We start from the raw sequence: 19,293 nt of genomic DNA, 5'->3' as shown, positions 1-19,293 counted from the left end.
CCTTAAAAATCAATACTTGTGAGACTCTGAATTTCACTTTTGTTACTCCCTACTCCAGTTCCTTCAGAGGCATTCTGCTCTATCGCCCCCCAGGCCCCCGCTCTACTTTTCTGTCCTCCCTGAGTCACCTTTTAGAGCCAGTACCTGGAGAAAATAGTTTTACCATCTTAGGTGACTTTAATTTCCATCTAGAGATGAAGGAGGACCCTGACACTCACTCCCTCCTCACCGAAATGAACTCAGCAGGCCTCATCCAATCTGTCCACTTCTCCACGCACTTAGCAGGACACACGTTAGATGGAATTTTCTCCAATCTAAACTCCTTAATTATAGAGAACATAATACCACTTACATGGACAGATCATTCCGCTGTTTGTTTCAATATTCTCCCTCTTACCCCATCCCTCACGGAACCTTGTAAACCTAACACTTTTAAATCTTGGAAAAATATCAATATTCCCGAATTTAGTAATAAATTAGGCCCCTTGAAAGAAATTGACACCTCTGATCCAGAAACCGCGGCCATCCACTATACTACATGCATTAAGATTGCAACTGACACTTCTGTTCCCATAAAAAAACACTCTCCCAACAGACTGTCAAATTCTGCCCCATGGTTTACTGAGGCTCTTAGATTAGAAAAACAAAGCTGTAGACGACAAGAACACAAGTGGCGTAATAACTATGACCCCCATGAAAAAAGTTGCTACAAAGAGAAGTTAAAGAACTACAAACTATTGATCATTACTCAGAAAAGCATTTTTTTTAACAAACAAATTGAATCAGCCCAAGATTCAATTAAACAACTCTTTCGGGTCGTCTCCCACCTCTCCGGCCACAACAAATCCTCTACCACAGAAGCGTCTCAACCTATGTGTAATGCACTTTCTACTTACTTCCAAGAAAAGGTCTGTGACATCTACTCCAATTTTAATAAACTCACTAATGATACACATCAGGCTCACACTATACCTAAATCCACACCCCCCAATTCTCCTAATTTTTCTTTCAATCACACCTCGCCTGAGCTAGTTTACAAACTTATGATGACCACTAACTCTGGCTCACCCAACGATCCCTGCCCACCTTCAGTTTTTAAAATGGTCCCAGAGACTATCTCAATTGTTCTTGCAGATATTTTTAATGCCATGATTACATCATGCACCTACCCTACCATATGGAAAAAAACAGTAATTAAGCCACTGCTCAAAAAAACCACCTTAGATCCCTCCAAAGTCACTAGTTACAGACCCATAGCATGTATTCCCTACCCATCTAAGATCATTGAAAAAATTATGAATATTCAACTATCTGAACACATAGATATTAACAACTGCTTAGATGCTTCCCAATTCGGATTCAGGAAGGGACACGGCACGGAAACGGCACTAATAAAAGCTTCAGATGAGATAAGAATGATCCTTGACAAAGGAGGCGCCGCGGTGCTCATACTGCTTGACCTTTCCGCGGCTTTTGACACGGTCGACCACTCCATTCTTATCGACCGTGACGGAAAAGCCGGAATCGCACCAAATGCCGTCTCACTCCTCGCATCTTTCCTGACAGACCGAGAGCAATCGGTTTCCATGGGCGCATTCTCCTCTAACTCCTTTTCATTACCTTGTGGAGTCCCCCAGGGATCCTCGCTGAGTCCAACACATTTTAACATCTATGTGGCGGACTTAGCGAGGGTCATTAAAGCTCACCGTCTAGCAGTAACATCGTACGCAGACGATACGCAGCTTGTCCTGGCCATTAACAACAACGGAATGGAAGTCGCTACTAACTCCCAAAAAGGAATGCTTGCCATATGCAGTTGGATGAACTCAAACTGTCTGAAGCTTAACTCGGATAAAACCGAGGTGATGGTGTTTGGGAAACTCACTCCCGCATGGTCTCCCACCTGGTGGCCCCAAGACCTTGGCCCCCCACCTAATCCTGTCACCAAGTTTAGAAACCTGGGCGTAATCTTTGACAATAAACTCTCATACACTCATCAAGCCAGTTCAATAGTTTCTGCCTCTTTTTTTACACTCAAAATGATCAAAAAACGTCAACCTTACCTTCCCTCAAACACCATAATCACCTTGATCTCAACATTACTAATGTCCCGAGTTGACTACTGCAACGCCCTCATGCTTAATGCTCAAGAACATGTAGTCAATAAACTCCAGCTGGTCCAGAACGCGGCTGCAAGACTTGTCACAGGCACGACCAAGTTCAAACCCATCTCCAACATCATCCATAAACTCCATTGGCTACCGGTCAGACAACGAATTAAATTCAAAGCCCTATGTATAGCTTTTAAAAGCATTCATGAAAAAGCGCTATCCTTTCTTAAAGATGCCCTTTGCCCCTACCGACCATCACGCACTCTCAGATCCGCTGATGCTAACCTTCTGAAGGTAGTCAAAACCAAGAAGGCTACTTGGGGAGACAGATCCTTTGCAGTAGCCACGGCTAAATTATGGAACACCTTGCCTTGTCACCTCAAGAACATTCCTACACTAACATCATTTAGGAAGCAGCTGAAGACTTGGCTATTTAATCACTAGACTCCACCTATATTCTTAGATCAGAACCTTCAGTTCCTCTATCAAGCGCCAAGACACTCTTGGGTAATCGTGCGCTCAATAAATTGTATCAAAATAAATAAAAAATAAATTCACATATCTGACAAGCTATTGTTCAGACTGATGCCTCTGAGAGAGCTGTTTTTTCATTCCCACTCCAGAAACAATGTGAGGGCAATTTGAAACATTCTATTTCGTATTTATATCATGTTGTGTTCTCTTGTGAACAGAATTACTGAGGAACATGTTAATTATTAGACATGCATATGCCAAGTGGAGACTTATTTTAATAGGATCAAAAGAACCATTCAAAGTATAACAGAGCAAATGCTTTATTTTGAGACATATTGCTGAAATACACCCTAGGTCAGATCAAGAAAGAAGAGCTTGATGGGACCCACCAGAGAACTCCTCTTGAGCGGTGACAAAATCTCTATCTTCTCCAACAAGCCTTATTGCAAGCAGAAGTGTTAAAGATTGCCACGATTCTGCACATTCTGTTCATTGTGGAGTGAAGTCCATATTAGATCTAGTTCTTCTAACATTCTGGTGACTTTCTAATCAACAACCCATCGGCATGAGACCTCATTATATTTGGATCATTTTCCATCATAAATCCTGTAGTTTATAAACTATAGGTATCCTCCTTTTTGACAATACATCCGACCTTCCAAGTTTATCAGTTAAGACCTTGTTTTACATCTCTTTCACCATCTGACTCCACTACTTTGGATTCTGGTTGATGATCACCCACAGTATGAGCTTAATGAAAGCTGGGATTCCCGAACCTCTCAGCACCAGCTCCAGTTTTGAACTCAATGGATAGAATCATTTCCAGTGAATGATCTTGTGCTCTAGATTCATCAGTCCGCGCTCGCAATCTTGTGCATCACTTCTTCTATAATTTTCTAGGAAAACCAGGAGCTTCAATGGGGAAGGAACTGTTATGTCCTACAGCCATGCAGATTGGAATTTAGTCCATGCTAAGTGACTATGCTGGCGTTCCAACCATTGTATGCTCCCTACCCCCATCACAGTGCATTGACTCACCTGAATGCAGACAAGGAGAGCCATTGTTCAGTGGCTGGTCTGCGGTTGCTGGTGTCTTCACAAGTATTTTTGTTACAACACAGTTAAAGTCCTCTTCTCTATTGTTCCAGTGTCCTTCTGCCAATTCTTTCCTCAGTCCTGTTGTTGTATTGCTACGGTTCTTCATCCATATGCTGAATTCACATGGCTCTCCTGTTCAGTTAATGAACTCCTGTGTCAGCTGTTTTCAGTTGTAACTTCCTTTTTTGCCAGAACCTTTTAGTCTTCCTGGTCTGTTGAAATCAGCCCGAAATCTGATCTGGGAGGTATTTTATGCCTGGTGGACCTTTCCTCCTGATCTGGGATTCTTTACCGCAAACCACAAGTTCCTATCACCTTGATATCATTCTGTGGGCAGCAAAGTGGCCACTTCATGGTGCTGCCTGTTGCACAGACAGGCCAATGATTGAATCAAGATGTTCATTCAGCATCCAGCCATTGACACCAATAGTTACTCAGTGCAGTAATGTGTAGAAGCTCATTTCCTGTCCATGTCATGATAAGAAAATAACATGTTAGACACTCAGTCCATGTTTTATCAGGTACAACGCAACAATCAGAACCTGCACGAAGTAGCTAACACTGGTGGTCACATGTCAAAGTGAGTTGACAGGCGTGTGATGCTGGTGGTCAATTCGTATCTATAGGGCCGGCTCTAGGGTGGTGCGATCGGTGTCACCCCACTGGGTGCTGACTTCGCACAAGGGCGCCTGTTTCGTGTTTGCTAATGTATATTGTGCTTAAAAGCACCTGTTGCTTTGTTCCTGGCCTCTAGCAATGTTCAGGCAGCAATTAAAATGTCAATAAAAACTCGGGTGATTAATGTTCTTCCAGGCGAGATCGGAGTTTTGTCTAATACACCTTTTGACTTCTGGAAGTTTTGAGTAAGGTAGCACAGAGGGTTAATACGCCTGCTGCAAAGAACATGTACCATGCATATAACGAAGTGAATCTAATGTAAACAGGTCAGTGGGTTACTGCTTTTGTCAGAGACTTCCTTTTGTGAGTTGTAGTTTGCAGTGAACTATTGACTGTCATCAAAGGACTGCATGCAGACTTCAAGGTATAAATTAGAGCATATGGATTTTTTCCACAGACTTTCATTATTCTAATGTTGCGAAAAGGGTTAAACTATACAGCCTATCAATATGGATGACATGTGAATTCACCCCTTGTTGTCCTTTGTCTTATGTAACATGTCCTATACACTGATTTACACACCTATGATTGATAGTCTCTGTGTAATGTGTGTGTTATGTAAAGTGCTCTGACACCCTTCATTTTTATGAGTGACGCTATCAAATGTATTAAATACATCTGAGTGAGAGTGGTTATGGTGACTGTTAAAGGGTGGGGAGGGAATCCATGGCGGAGGTGATCATTGGGGTGAGGTGGGGGGCAAAAACATAGTCGCACTAGGCGTCACCAGTGCTAAAGCCGGCCCAGTGTACATACCACTAATTGGTACACACAAACCCACAGGAGCGTGTGCATACACACACATACACTCGCTTTCACTCTCTCTCAAGCATTGCCACGCGTGACTGCTAGTTATTTTTAAGCATTTCTTTATTCTCACTGCCCAGCTCTATGTAAGTGTCAGTATTTGTTTATCCTGTGTAGTAAAAGAAAGTGAAGCAAAAGAGAAAGACGGCTCCTAAGAGTGTATCTATTACAAGAGTATGAACATGGCATAAACCCTGGCTCATTTAGACGCCAACGCGTGATTTGGGTGCATAGGATATTGTTTCGAAACACGCATTTTATACACAGTGTTCCTCTGTGCATTCCTTCTGCCGCGTTAGTATGAGCACGGTACAATTCATTACTCCCAAAAAGTATTTCGACGCCGTACGTGAAAAGTATTTCGACGCCATACGTGCAGTCAGCTCGTGCACTTACTGCACATTTTGTGTTCCTGGGGCCTAGATCGCTGATTCAAGTAGTAGCCGTGAGGTGTGGCAGGGTGGAGAAATGCCCCCGACACCTGGAGACAAATTAGGTTCTGGGAAGCATAGCTTTTCACCCCACGGTGGCAATTTGCCATCTCTTTCTACTATTATCGCCGCCTGCTTTTCAAACAGTGAATATGTTCAACAGGCGGCGTAGGCGGACAGCTACCGGTTCTTTGTTTTTAGTTTCCAAAATTCGGAATTATAGTACGCACGTCTAATACTAGTAGGGCAAGAACAACAGCTAACGTGCTCAAGTCAGGCTTTGCCCAATCCCGCATGTGCTAAATATTTCTGGAATGCATGTTTTCACTCCGTTTTAATGAGTTCTTGTAAACTACACATTTTGCGAATAGTTATCTTAACTTTTGTTCTCCTGGCTTTAACATGACTGGAACGAGCATGAATATTTTGTTTGTCATCATAAAAAAAAGTCGCTTACCTGTTTCATGAATCCGTGGCCACGATCTAGACACAAAGGAAAGAAATGTTCATTGAGTAAGAAATGTTTAAATTATGTATATCACAATCAAATTCAGATTCTACAATGATTTATTTACCATTGCATAGATTTTCTTATATTGGATGTTTAATTAGTCAACAAAAAGTAACTTTCAGGGATTTTCGAAAGGGGGAACTAGATTTTACCAGTACAGCAAGTATCCACACGTCGGCTGGAATCACATAGATCTTGCTGCGACTTGCTCTTGAGGTACTTATAACCATAGCTGCCAAGTTTTCAGATTGCTTATGTGTGAGATTTCCATGGTTTCAGTGTCTGCAGGAGTGACGGTTCAATGCCAAATGTGTAACAATTCGAGTTACATTTTATCACAAGTAAAACAAATCAATGAAGGCCTTGTAGGGATTTGTCCCTTATAAGAATTAAGAAGCTCTAAAATGGCTTAAAACCTCTCCTAAAATGGACGGCCAATTTCATATATTGTGTCTGGGTCAGGGCCGGACTGGCTGTAGCGGGCACTGGGCAATCCCCCGGTGCGCCGCATGTGTGAGGGGCCGTTTTTGTTACAGGGCCGTTTTTGCAGCATCGCTGCAAAATCGGCCTTAAAACAAAATCGGCCGAAAACCGGCCCTGGCAAAGAGCTCGGCGGCACACACAACTGGGGGGGTTAGGGGGGAGGGGGGGATGGGTTGGGGGGGGGGTGCGGCCGAGCACTTTGCCAGGGCTGGTTTTGGTTTTTAGTCTGGCCCTGGTCTGGGTAATAATATTTTGAAATATACAGGTCGTTTAACACACACACACACACACACACACAAACCACACATATACAGACACACACGTGTTTCATAATGTAAAAAGATCAATTTCCTACAGATTATTTAAACTTGCATGTAGCTTTCTTTTTAAGTTGTATGTGTGCCATTATTTCAAATTATGATTTACCTAAAGATTTGGAATGTGGTAGAGATAAGTAGGTTCCTACCACTAGTAGTAGGGCCACAATCATAATGTAAGGTCCAGCTAAGGTCTCAATCAGTTATTCCCTTGCACAACCCTTTATAGCTGGCTACGAGCAGGCAGGCATAACTTAGGAGACAGATGTGTAAAATATTTAAAAACACAAATACATTAAATAAGTAAGACACAACACAGAATAGAAATCCAACACCAATTTAGAACAATAGGAAATATTTTTATGATTGAAATGACACAAAAACAACAAAACTCCACTGTTGCCAAAAGCACCCTTTGGGACATCTGGTCACACAAAACTGGGACAAAGTCAAACTTTTAGGCCAACTGCATTGGAGCGCAGGTCAGATACACTTAGCAGTAGGGACCGGCCACATTTTTATCTTCTGACTTAGTCACTTTTTTGGAGCTTTTTCCCTTGACATCAAGCAAGGCTCCTCGTCAGGCCGGCTTTAGGTTCGACAACGCCGGCTTGGCTCAGTGCAATGCCATGGCCAACTCCTGGAAGTCTCATCGTCAATGATAAGCAAACCGAAATCTCAGGCCAGGTCTCTGTTCGACGTTGCGGCTTGACTCTTGTCGACGATTAAGTCACCTTATGGAGCTTTGGTCTGCCCTGTTCCCATGATGCACTGGGCCAGGGACAGACTAATTTGCATATAGCCAGGTTCTGAACTGGGATGGTGCAGTGAGCTAAAAAGCGGTGATGGATCAAGCCCTGATCTGTTGACTGGGTAGGAGTGTTCTGATTAACTCAGATACTCTGTCCATCACCACCCCCTTTTGTAATTACCTTCCAAAATGTGGCATATTCTTGTCCTAGAATGCACATACTTAAAACATCCAAAATTGAGAAACTTTCTCCTGGAGGTTACGATCTGGTTAAGCCAACCCACTGGTGTGGCTAACTTTCCCTAACACTCCCCTTCCAGCTACTCTGCTAATTTAGTTACTGGGGCTCCTGTCGGACAGGGGGGTGCAGGATGTGGGTGTGAGCCTGTGTCCTGTCCTAACTGTCAATCCCTCATTGAAGACCAGGTTGGCTACTCCACCCCAATCCTGCCTTTTACTCTGCTGCTGCAGCTCTCCTCCCACTAGATGTCTTTTGCCTCTATGCTTGCCACTTCACACCTCATCAGAGCAGTTTGGCTCAGCCTGGCAAAGGCTGATCAAACAGGAGAGGCTGCTGGAAGGCTGGATTTTAGTACATCAGAAAAGCAAATTCTATAACGTATGTTCTGTGATAGTTACAATAAATCTAACCATGGCAAGTTGTTGGTATTATTCTATCATTTTATAAATTAGAAGCATATTTTGAGCTCACTCCTATCAATAGTTATACTTTATTTAAGTATTCCAATGTTAGTCTATGAAGCCAATGGTGAAAAACGAAATTGGCAGTTTTACCCTCACCAGGGCTTATAAAACATCTTTCAAAATATCCCTGCTCATAGTCATAAGGCACCCATGAGGCACTTAAGGGAGAACTTAGGGGTGACTTTTATGTAAAAACCTATTATTGATAATGCCTCCCAGTGTGGTATCGGCGAGACTCCTCATTCGTTGCATTCACAACAAATAGCGGGTAGATTTAAGTCTTAGTCTTGGTTATAAACTTTACAGACAACACTTCGAGACCTATACATTTCTCCTGTCGGAGGCTTCACAAAGCTATGTTTCCCAGAATGCCACGGGACACACCGGGAAGTAGTCCCATACTCAGGGTCACACATCCTGTACATCAGTCTGTCAATCAGCCACGATCAGCTGACTTCCCTGTCCAGCGCATTCGCCCTGGGAGCTCGACTGACAAAAGCGGTAAGAGGGACGCCCTGGCCTTGGGCTTTAATACTATTTTCTATGCCCCCACCTAACTGTGGTTAATCGGCATGAGGGCGGCACTTATATCGATTTTAATGATCAATGTTAACTGTTAATGATCATACCTCCCGGTGTGATATCAGCATTACTCCTCATTCGCTGCCATTCCCAACAAATAGCGGTGCGCACACTAACAATGCAGCACCATTGTCCAGAAAGCAGCGATCCCTACCATATATTGTGAACTTGACAGTACCATACATTTCAAGATTGTGGTTTGGCTGGCTCACTTTGATACTCCTGACACGAGCGCACACAAACTTTGATTGGCCCCCCTGAGGCGTTATTGCGCTCTTTCTTTCTTACTGGCACCACATTCTTGCGGTTTCTCTGCTTTGGGTCAACGTTTGATTTCAAACGTTCGACCTCAAACACATTGATCTGGTCCTAAGAATTTGATCTTATATATACGCACCATTTATAAGATACGATTGCCACATAATTTGAACTAAATTCAAGGCTCTTGGTCTAGAAGGCAACTTGAACATATCATGAATTTAACTCTCATGTTATGGCTCCAACATTTCTAGTTTCTTCTTTAAGCTGTTTGGTTTGTATATTTATATGAATTACTTTATGGCAATAACTTAATTACACCTAAGAAACATACAACACCATATGTATGATTGATGTTTTGTTAAAATCGAAACAACCACCCCTTTTATTTAGAAAAATCAGGCTAAGGATTAGACTGTCTTGATCTGGTATAACATTGTACTGCCAATTGTGGGTTGAGATTTTAATTAGAAATTGCTTCACATGCTTTGTTTGTTGTTTATGTTTCCCCACACAGGTCGTACCAGTGAATCCGCCCTCCTGTTTCCCCAGGATCACTGGTTTTGTATTAAAAGCTAACATAACCAATTTTTTCTATCTCACTTGTTTACTCACTTTTTTTCACAGCAGTAGCGATTTGTTGATCCTGAAGAAAGCCACGACACTGGCCAGGTCATTGTCTGAAACATGTTGATCATTAATCAGGATGACTGAATCCAATGATTTCAGTCACACTTTTGTGTTTTTAATCCTAGCACAGGACAGCCAGAATAAAGTTGATAAGGTGACCCTTGTAGCTAGTTTTAATCCACCTCTTTACTTGCAAGGCACAACTCCCGACACCTTAGTAGCTCATGTTGGGTTTTAGAAACAACCCCTCCATTAAAACATCCCTGAGCTCCTCCCTCGCAGCGAGGGAGTTGTATCCCACACATGACTAGGTACCAAGGTGCGAGGAGGATTCCCAATGATGAAGCATGACACCATTGGTGGGTGAGGGAAACCGTCCTTAAAAGGGAACCCCCTCCCCCTTTTTGAGGTAAATCCCACCCTTTTCTGTTCAGTTCCGCACTTCACTTGACCCGAGAGCCCTCTGGGTACTGAATTATTGGATTGGGGAGTTTTCCCTCATTGGTGTTCTAAATCTCCTCAGGGCCCCCATTTTGTATATATATGGCTTGGGAAACTGCCTAGCTTTCTAACACTGAATGAGGACATGGCTCAGAGAGGCAGGGCCTGGTGAGAATCTGTCTATTCAAAGAACCACTGTGAATAAAATATTACAGCTTTAACCGCTTTGAAACAGCCCGTAGCTGAGCACTCCCAATTCAACAGTGTGAGCTCATAATGGCTGACCTGGGCAGCCAGCAGGGCAGTATTATGATAGAAGAGGATGCTTTTTCTAGATTTGCAGGACCTCAAAGGTCCTCTGGAAGATATAACATTTAATACGGTGATGCAGATACTAGCATTAAAATGTGTTAGTCTACTGCCTGATGCATGATACTTTGCAGGGCTGTATTATCAGTGCTTAATTTGTAAAAGAATGAGTGCTTGTGCAATAAGCTCTGCTCAGAAGCCCGATGCTGGTACAATTAGATGTCGGCATGCCCAGCACCAGGATCGGATTGGCCTATAGGGAAACCATGCAGTGCCCAATGGACTCGTATGACAGATCAGTGTGTGGGCTGTTTCTTTAGCACTTGTGGGCCAAGTTTATAGCCAGATGCACTGCTTTTTGCTATTTCGTTACCACATATTACCAATTTTTGACTATATGCTTCGCTAATGTGGGCCACTTTTCTTTTGGTGTCCGGGCCAAAGATGCCCAGTACCCAGGCTGCGTAGTCTTGAACCAACCTCGTGCCTCTTTAATACACTACCTCCTTTCTCTTCCTCCATCTTTCAGCTTTCTTTGTTTTCCCGTCTTGCTCTCTGTAAATGTCTGATGCAGAAAAATAAGTACCTGTTTGTAGAAATGAGGTCCACTCAAATGAAGTTTAAAGGAGGTTTATTCAGTATAATAACAAAGGTGTTCCCAGCTTGTCGTGTCAGGCAACAGTGCCTTTCTCAACGTTCTATAGCTGCCTTCAGGAGAGACAGCGGGGTGAACCAAAAGGGGAGAGGGCAAGGGGTGGCAAAGGGCACGGGAGATACCAAAGGTTAAGTTACAACACATCATCCTCCCTAGGGAGAAAACAGGGAGGTGGAGGAGGAGGAATTTCAAGGGTAGGAAGGGAGGGAAAATTGAGCACAGGGTACAATACACATGTAACAAAGCCCAGGTTGGGAGCAGCAAAACCCTGGGTTAGCCGAATGGAAAATGAGGCCACATGCCGGTTCCCTAAGCAAGCTTGACCAATGGAACAGGAAGCAGGAGCCTATGCAGGGTGTGGAGCAACTAACACTTATCTCATGCTGTACTGCCTGTGCCAGAACGGGGATGTTCTTAGTCTGGAACCTTCTCTCCTCTGCCCCTTTTCCATCTTTCTGACCCCTATCTCGGCATTTCCCCCACTAGTTTCGTTGTCCCTAACTGTAACAGGAACTACTTGGTCTTGGCTCCACATCTTCCCATATTCCATGACTACCACATTACTCTTCACCTCCTTAATTTTTTCTGGGGCGTAGAATTTTTCTCCTTTTTTTCCCTAATCCCCCAGGCTTTCTGATGTAAACCCACTGTACTTCTTCTTCTCCTTTACACCCCACTTCCTGTCGTACCATTCTTTGTATTTGCGCTGTTTGTCTTCAATTTTATTTCTCACTTCCTCTTGATCAATTTCCACCTGAGCATTTTTGCTGATCCAATTTGGGGAAAGCTTTGAACCTGCCTTCCTTCGTCTCAGCAATTCAAATGGTGAGTGCCCTGATGTGGGGTTTGGTGTCGTATGATATGCCCACAATGTTTCCATGATCGCTTCCTCCACGTTTTTTCCTGATTTGCTGGCTAGATTAATGCACTCCTTCAGAAGGCGGTTCACCCTTTCTACTTTTCCATTCGCCTTGGGACAATATAGAGGTGTACAGATGTGGGAAATCGAGCAGTCTCTTAGGAACTCTTTCATCTCCTCCGAGATCAATTGTACGCCATTGTCCGTTATTATAGTTGCAGGAAGAACTTCCCTTAAGAACACTTCCTTTAAGAAGTGAATCAACGACTTGGTATTGATATTGTATACCATCTTGTGTGTTATCCAATTAGAATAATAGTCAATTAACACCAACAGGTACAAGTCTTGTGAGCCTCTACCATGAATGGGGCCTGTGATGTCAAAACCCAGCTTTTGCCAGGGTGCCATTGGTACTTCCACCGGGATCATTGGAGAATGTTTAGTTACTTTAGACTTATCGCTCTGGCTGCATGCATAACAGTCGCGTACTTTTTCCTCCATCTGTCGATCCATCTCTGGGAACCAGTAGTCTGCTCGTAACCTTGATTTGCATAAGCTTCTGCCCAAATGACCTTCATGGGCCAGCATGATCATCTGATTCGTCAACCCCTCTGGTGGGACTAGTTTTCCTGATTTCAAGATGAATTTCCCTTCCACAGACAGGTCATCCCTTACATTCCAATAGGGTTGAATTTCGATATCCAGTTCCTTACATCTCTTTGGCCATCCTGATATGATGTATCTTTCCACCCTCTTCAAGGTTTCATCTTGTTCCATCCGCGTTTCCAAATCTTCCTTCGCCACTGCTGACAAACCTATTTCCAGAATGGTATCGTCCACTTTTTCCTCCTCAGCATCACTGTGGATAGGAGCCCTTGAGAGGAAATCCGCAACCTTGTTCTGTAATCCGGGAATGTATACCGCTTTGAAATTAAAACCTTGTAGGCCCAATACCCATTTTGCTATTCGCGGGGTCATTTCCTCCATATTTTTTTCTGTAAACAAAGGCACCAAAGGCTTGTGATCTGTATGTACCTCGAATTGGACTCCCCACACAAAGTACTTGAAATGTATTATTGCCCAGTATACCGCTAAGGCCTCCTTTTCCACTGTTGAATAATTAGCTTCCGGAGCTGTAAGGGTCCTGGACGCAAATGCCACTACCTTTAGATCTTTCTCCACTCTCTGAGACAAAGAAGTGCCTATTCCTCTGTTGCTGGCATCTGTCGAGATTATTATGTCTCTTTTAGGATCAAATTTTCCTATGAAAGGAGCGTGTATGATTGCCTCTTTAATTTCTTTAAACGCCATCTCTTGGTCTTTTCCCCAGTTGAAGATGCTGTCTTTTTTTACCAGCTCTCTCAATGGATAAGACTTAGTGGCGAAATCTTTAATAAATTTCGCCATGTACTCCGCCAGTCCTAAAAATGACACCACCTCCTCTCTGTTTTGTGGCGTGGGGGCGTCTCTAACAGCATTTACTAGGTCGCACTTTGGTTTGATGCCATCTTCCGATATGGTATGGCCCAAGTAGTCCACTGAGCTCACCCCCAACTTGCATTTGCTCACTCTGGTGGTGAAACCAACTTCTCTCAATCTTCCTAGCACTCCCCTGATGTTTTCATTGTGTTCCATCTCATTCGATCCGTAGATCTGGATATTGTCCTGGAAACACATTGTCTTCGTGCAATCTTTGAGGATGTGCTGCATGACTCGTTGGAAGGCCGCAGCCGCGGACGCCAACCCAAAAGGCATCCTCAGAAATTTGAAATTACCAAAAGGGGTCGTAAAAGCCATCAGGTTTTGTGACTCAGGATGTAACTCTATCTGAAGATAGGCCGATGATAGGTCCAAAACACTGAAGAATTTCGCTCCTTGAATGGTGCTCAGCATCTCTCCAATTCTCGGAAGAGGATATCTGTCTACTTGAATGTTGGCATTAAGGTCTCTCAAAACCACACATAGCCTAATGTTCTTCCCTCCATCCTTGGTCGTGATGACCACCGGAGCCAACCATTCAGAGCTTTCAATCTCCTTTATCACCCCTTGAGAAACAAGTTTTTCTAACTCACTCTTCAATGGCTCCTTCATGCGCAGGGGAATGGACCGTGTTTTATGTACCACTGGTACAGCTCCTTCTTTGAGGGTGATTTTGTGCATATAGTTCTTCAAAACACCAAGTTTTTCGTTGAAAACCTCCTTAAACTCAGTGGTCAAGTTATCTGCTATACTAGGTGGCTCCACTAACAGCACTTGCTCCTTGTTGTTGGGATCCAGCTTTATCCCTAACTCTTTCTGGTGCTTCCACCCTAGGAGGCTAGATCCCCTTGTGGTTACATACACTTTCCCCACTGTGTGCCTGTCCTTAAATGTGATTCGCATTCTAACCATACCCTCTAATGGAATACGTTCCTTGTAGTATCCAACTGGACTGATGTCAGCTTTCTCTAACTCCACCCCGTACTTTGCAAATTTCCCATCAAATAAACTCTTGTCTTGTATAAGGGGAGCACGAATCCGCATAGACCTCAAATTTCTCTCCATCCAGAGTAATCTCACATTTGGGATAATCATTACTTTCATTTGCATCATCATCCCCCACTTGAAATATGAATGTCTTCTCACCCCCTTCTGCAATTTCAACATTTTCAACCATGTGTACTTTGGGATTGATATTCTTGCATACCTTCGAGAAATGGCCTCTCCTATTGCATCTTCTACACAACACATCCCTTGCTGGACACTTCCAATTATTTGCCAAGTGATTTGGACTGCCACACTTATAGCATAATAAACCTTGTACATTACTGCGTGGATTGCTCTTCATTTTTCACCCACCTTACAAACTGTTTTCCCATCATGTACTATTTTGCTCTCATTTCTTTCCCTGGTCACTCCCTCATGGATTCTCATTTCCTTCATACACAACGCCGTGTGCTCTAAACCCTTTGCTATACTCAGTGCCTCTTCCAGATCAGGATTTCTAGTGAGAAGTTCCTCTTGTATTCTAGAATCATTTGTGCATCTTACAATCTGATCCCTTATCATTGAATCCGTTAACGCCTCGAACTCACAAGTAGCAGACAAACCCCTCAGAACAGCAACATAATTAGTGACTTTCTCATCTTTCTTCTGCACCCTTTTGTAAAATTTGTGTCTTTCTAGTACCACATTGAGCTTGACTTTAAAATGTTCCTCCAATTTCCTCAAAGTGTATTCATAGACATTGGTACCTTCTACCTACTCCTGTTCATCGTCTACTTGTCTACCTGTTATGTCTTCAAAAACCTTCCTGCCATGTATTCCCAAGTTATGTAATAATATGTGTTGTTTTCTCACATTGCTGTAATTACCTCCCCCTATCGCTATGAGGTAAAACTTGAAAATACCTTCCCACCTCTTCCATGGTATATCAGGCTCACCCAGATCATTTAAGAAAGGTGGAGGCTGACTCATTCCTGCTCCTGCCATGGCCATCCAAGATAAGATCCCTCCCAGGCGACCTGTGACTGTCCCTATTACCTTTCTAAAACGGAGCCCTAAATACCAAGTACTTCACTATTTAATTAAAGGGATTATATGACTTAGCAAAGGAGTAACACGTTTTCATCAGCACTCACTTCACCACCTTTTACATAAGGACTGTTCACTAACACTGTACATCAAAAGGAAAAGGATATGAGTCCTCTTTCTTTCTTCAGTGTGTGGTCCACAAAGGTCCAATGGGAATGCCTCAAAGTCTGTAGGCGGGAACTTCCTGTGAGGGGATTACAGTTTCCTCAGAAAACAGTCTATCTGTAACACAGATCGCCCTGCTCTCGTCCAAAATCCTCGTATTAGAAGAAAAGAAATCCTTCACAACTTTCTTTTGCTCACAGTCAGCTGAAACAATTTCCTCCGTTGCTGACGATAGGCAAACAACACCGGGGAGCGCTGACCTTCCACCTCACAGCTCGTCAGGGAAATGACGGCGCCGTCCGTCGCTCGCACTCCTCACATCAGCTGCAACTTCACCAAAGTTCACGTGCCTCAAACGACGATTCACCGCAAACCAGCTGACACCTCAGGGGAATTTATTTGCCACAGCCGCCCACTCACCGCGGACCAACAAAGCCGCTTTCCGCTTCACTCTAGAACTCGATTACCGAGTGGCTTCTCTCACGAAGACTGCCATGGGAACCATAAATCCTCTCACGTTCCCAATTCTCAGCTCCCGACAAGACTCGAGCAGAGGGGTGTCACTTTCTTTTATTGCGCACATCCATAAAAAGATAAGGAGAAATAAACGCCAAGTGCAGCTTTCCTCACCGCTGCTGCCGTCTCCTAACTTAGCTCTGCTCCGAAAGAGGACAAGAGTGACCGGGATGGTAAGTCCGACTTTTTTTTTTTCATCCTCCGACAAGTTTCCAAAGATACTCCAGGGAAGGAACACCAGCTGTCCCTGGCCCAGCTTCCGTCCAACGTCGCCAAAAATGTAGAAATGAGGTCCACTCAAATGAAGTTTAAAGGAGGTTTATTCAGTATAATAACAAAGGTGTTCCCAGCTTGTCGTGTCAGGCAACAGTGCCTCTCTCAATGTTCTATAGCTGCCTTCAGGAGAGACAGCGGGGTGAACCAAAAGGGGAGAGGGCAAGGGGTGGCAGAGGGCACGGGAGATACCAAAGGTTAAGTTACAACACTGTTCTCAAACATTAGTGTCAGTGACCCCACCCCCTGGCAAACACCAACTCAAATTACGCACTGCTTATAATGTAATCCTGTATTCCAGGAGTACTAAATGCGTTAATTACACCTACTCGTAGCAAAGCCTTTGAGAATCCGCCTGTTTTGTGCGTTAGACAATGCAAGCATGCATTGCTTGCACCGTGGGCGATTTCAACATGAGGACAATAAACACACTTCTTGGACCCCCTTACTAAACTTTTTTATACTGTCTAAATTCACCATAGGAGTGCACAAAACGTTGCAATGAAAAAGCCCATTTCTGAATCAGGGATTTTAAAAGCACAAAAAGGAGTTGCTCATGGGGAATTTCTTCGCTGCGGTGAAATTTCAATGTGAGCAAATCTACAACTGGCAGTGGGGTTTTAGGCATTCTTGCAGGCGTTCCAAAGCAACTTTTGGTAAACGCAGACCACTATCAAAGTTGATTGGCATTCACATTTTTACAACATTCGTTCCACCATGGCTAAGCTAAACTTACTCTTTTCAGGTACAGGGATTAAATGTTTGTTGGAACAAGAACAGAGAAGAAGTGCATTCTTATTTTATAGCAGCTTAAAGGATGCCATTTCTCAACAAGGCAATCTATTTTCCTCACGGAGAAGAAAAAGAAAATATTTTAAAAGTGTATACAAACTTTAGCATGATATGTGCATGTGTGAAAATGTACTGGTGCTTATAAAAGCTGCAATCGCGCAGGACTCCGGTGGGATTGTGCGTAATGTAAAAAAAATTGAAAAAGCCAGCCATTGTTTCCTCTTTATTGAAATTAATTAATATGGAGAGCTGGCATGAGTGGGATTCTCCTCCCTGAACCAAGCAAGGCACCCCGGTGGCCCCATCCTCTAGGGCTAAATATAAGGGAGGGGCCATGAGGCCCCCCTAAGCTTCATTGGGATTTAATTCCCCAGGGCCAAAAATTGGGAGGAGTATTGCATGCCCCCTTCTACTGTTGGTATCTGCCCCGGGGACCCTAACCCCCAGGGTGAGATACTTAAAAGAGTCCAGAGGAGTCCACCCTTGGTAGAATGTGGTTCCCTGCCTAGGAGAGTGCTGGCTTACTTTGCTCACACTCTTGTAGGCAGGAAACTTTAGTTTGCTCCTGCCTGGTGGTGGAAGCAGTAGACAAATGCTGCTCCCAACAGCGCAGGGGCAAACACAAGCACTGGCTCCTGCCAGCACACAATGTGTTGCTGGCTGGGTAGATGGCTGGGGAGCCGGCAGGGCTGCTGGGGCCCTGGGGCTCCTCCTACAGCCCTCAACTTTGTGTTTAATGGGTACCCCGGGTGGACACTGGAGCACCAAAACAGGTCTGGGGGATGGGGTCCTTGGGGCCCTAGGTAGATTGGAGAGAGGGGCCGCATGTCCCTTCTCCTTATTTAAAAGAAAAGGCCCTGGATAATGCAGTCCCAGGGACTGTTAAGTAAGTAAGAGCTTTATTGTACAGTTAATAAAAACCATTACAAGTAGCCATTGGCAATAAAAAAGAACAGATTGTGGAAAAAAAATAAATAAATAAATAAAGACGGTTAAAAAACAATTAAAAAGACAGTATAAAAAATTGGAAGTGATGGAAGTGGGTGAGTGTCCGTCCTCCACGAGATGCACATATGTTTCTTTAAAAGGGAATTCATTTATCTATCCTAGGTCTTGCTCCCATCGGACGGGGTGTACTGTCAACTCCATTCCCCCTGTTACCTTTTGAAGAACAGACTAGCGCTCTCCCCAAGTGTTCATAACTCTTGGAGATGGTGCTTCAGTATTACGGGTCAGTTTAAATCTCAAGGCCGGCCTGATGTTTAAAAACTGACGATGTTGAGGGAGTGGTGTCGGTATCCGTGTCGTCTTTCGTTGTTTTGAGCCTTGATTCTACCACTCTGAAGTATTTTACCAGTCGGCAGGCCATTTGCACGTCCCCTCTGCTGAAGCAAGTCAAGGTTGCTTCTCTACAAGACCTGATTCCTTTTTTTATAAATAGAGGTCTCAGTAAGTTCTTGCGATCTTGCTGCAGCTCTTTGCAGATGGTAATGAGGTGTGTAATGTTTTCCTCGTGCGTACCACACAGGCGGCATCTTGCAGGTATTGTTGGGCGCAGCCACGGGGCCATGTGGCCAGCTGCTGGTAATACTCCCAGTCGTAGTTTTAAAAATAAAATGATTCTTTTGTTGTTTTGGTAAAACCGGTCAACAGATACGCCTGTGGAGTAAGTTTGTTGTAAGTTTGTACTGTCAGCCAGCCATGGGCTCTCTTAACTAGTGAAGCTTTATCTTGAAGGAGGGAGTCTTTCTTAACGATTTTGTTTACAGTTTTTTTAAAGCCCGCAAGGTTCCCTTGCAGTTCCCATAGCTGCCTTGCCCCCAAATGGTTGATGGCGTCCTCCAGAAAGAGTTTTGCTGGGCAGTCATTTTTGCTTTGTAGGTCTTTCCAGAGGAGTGCATGAAGGGTGTTTGCTTCCCCTCTGCTTATTTTGT

At 43.8% G+C, this 19,293-nt stretch overlaps 1 protein-coding gene across 1 annotated transcript in view; it reads right to left on the bottom strand.

Annotated features, from left to right (window-relative positions):
* CLNK (cytokine dependent hematopoietic cell linker) overlaps positions 1 to 19,293 on the bottom strand; it is a 1,039,166-nt gene that overhangs the window by 717,933 nt on the left and 301,940 nt on the right. The window contains exon 4 of the mRNA XM_078678887.1: positions 6,057 to 6,082. Within this exon, the coding sequence (XP_078535013.1) occupies positions 6,057 to 6,082 (26 nt within the window). The remainder of the gene's footprint in view (positions 1 to 6,056; positions 6,083 to 19,293) is intronic.

The sequence above is a fragment of the Lissotriton helveticus genome, chromosome 2_2 (assembly GCF_964261635.1).
Source record: "Lissotriton helveticus chromosome 2_2, aLisHel1.1, whole genome shotgun sequence".
Lineage (NCBI taxonomy): Eukaryota > Metazoa > Chordata > Amphibia > Caudata > Salamandridae > Lissotriton > Lissotriton helveticus.
Note: the sequence above shows the minus strand (reverse complement) of the source record. Positions and strands in the feature narration are given on the sequence as shown.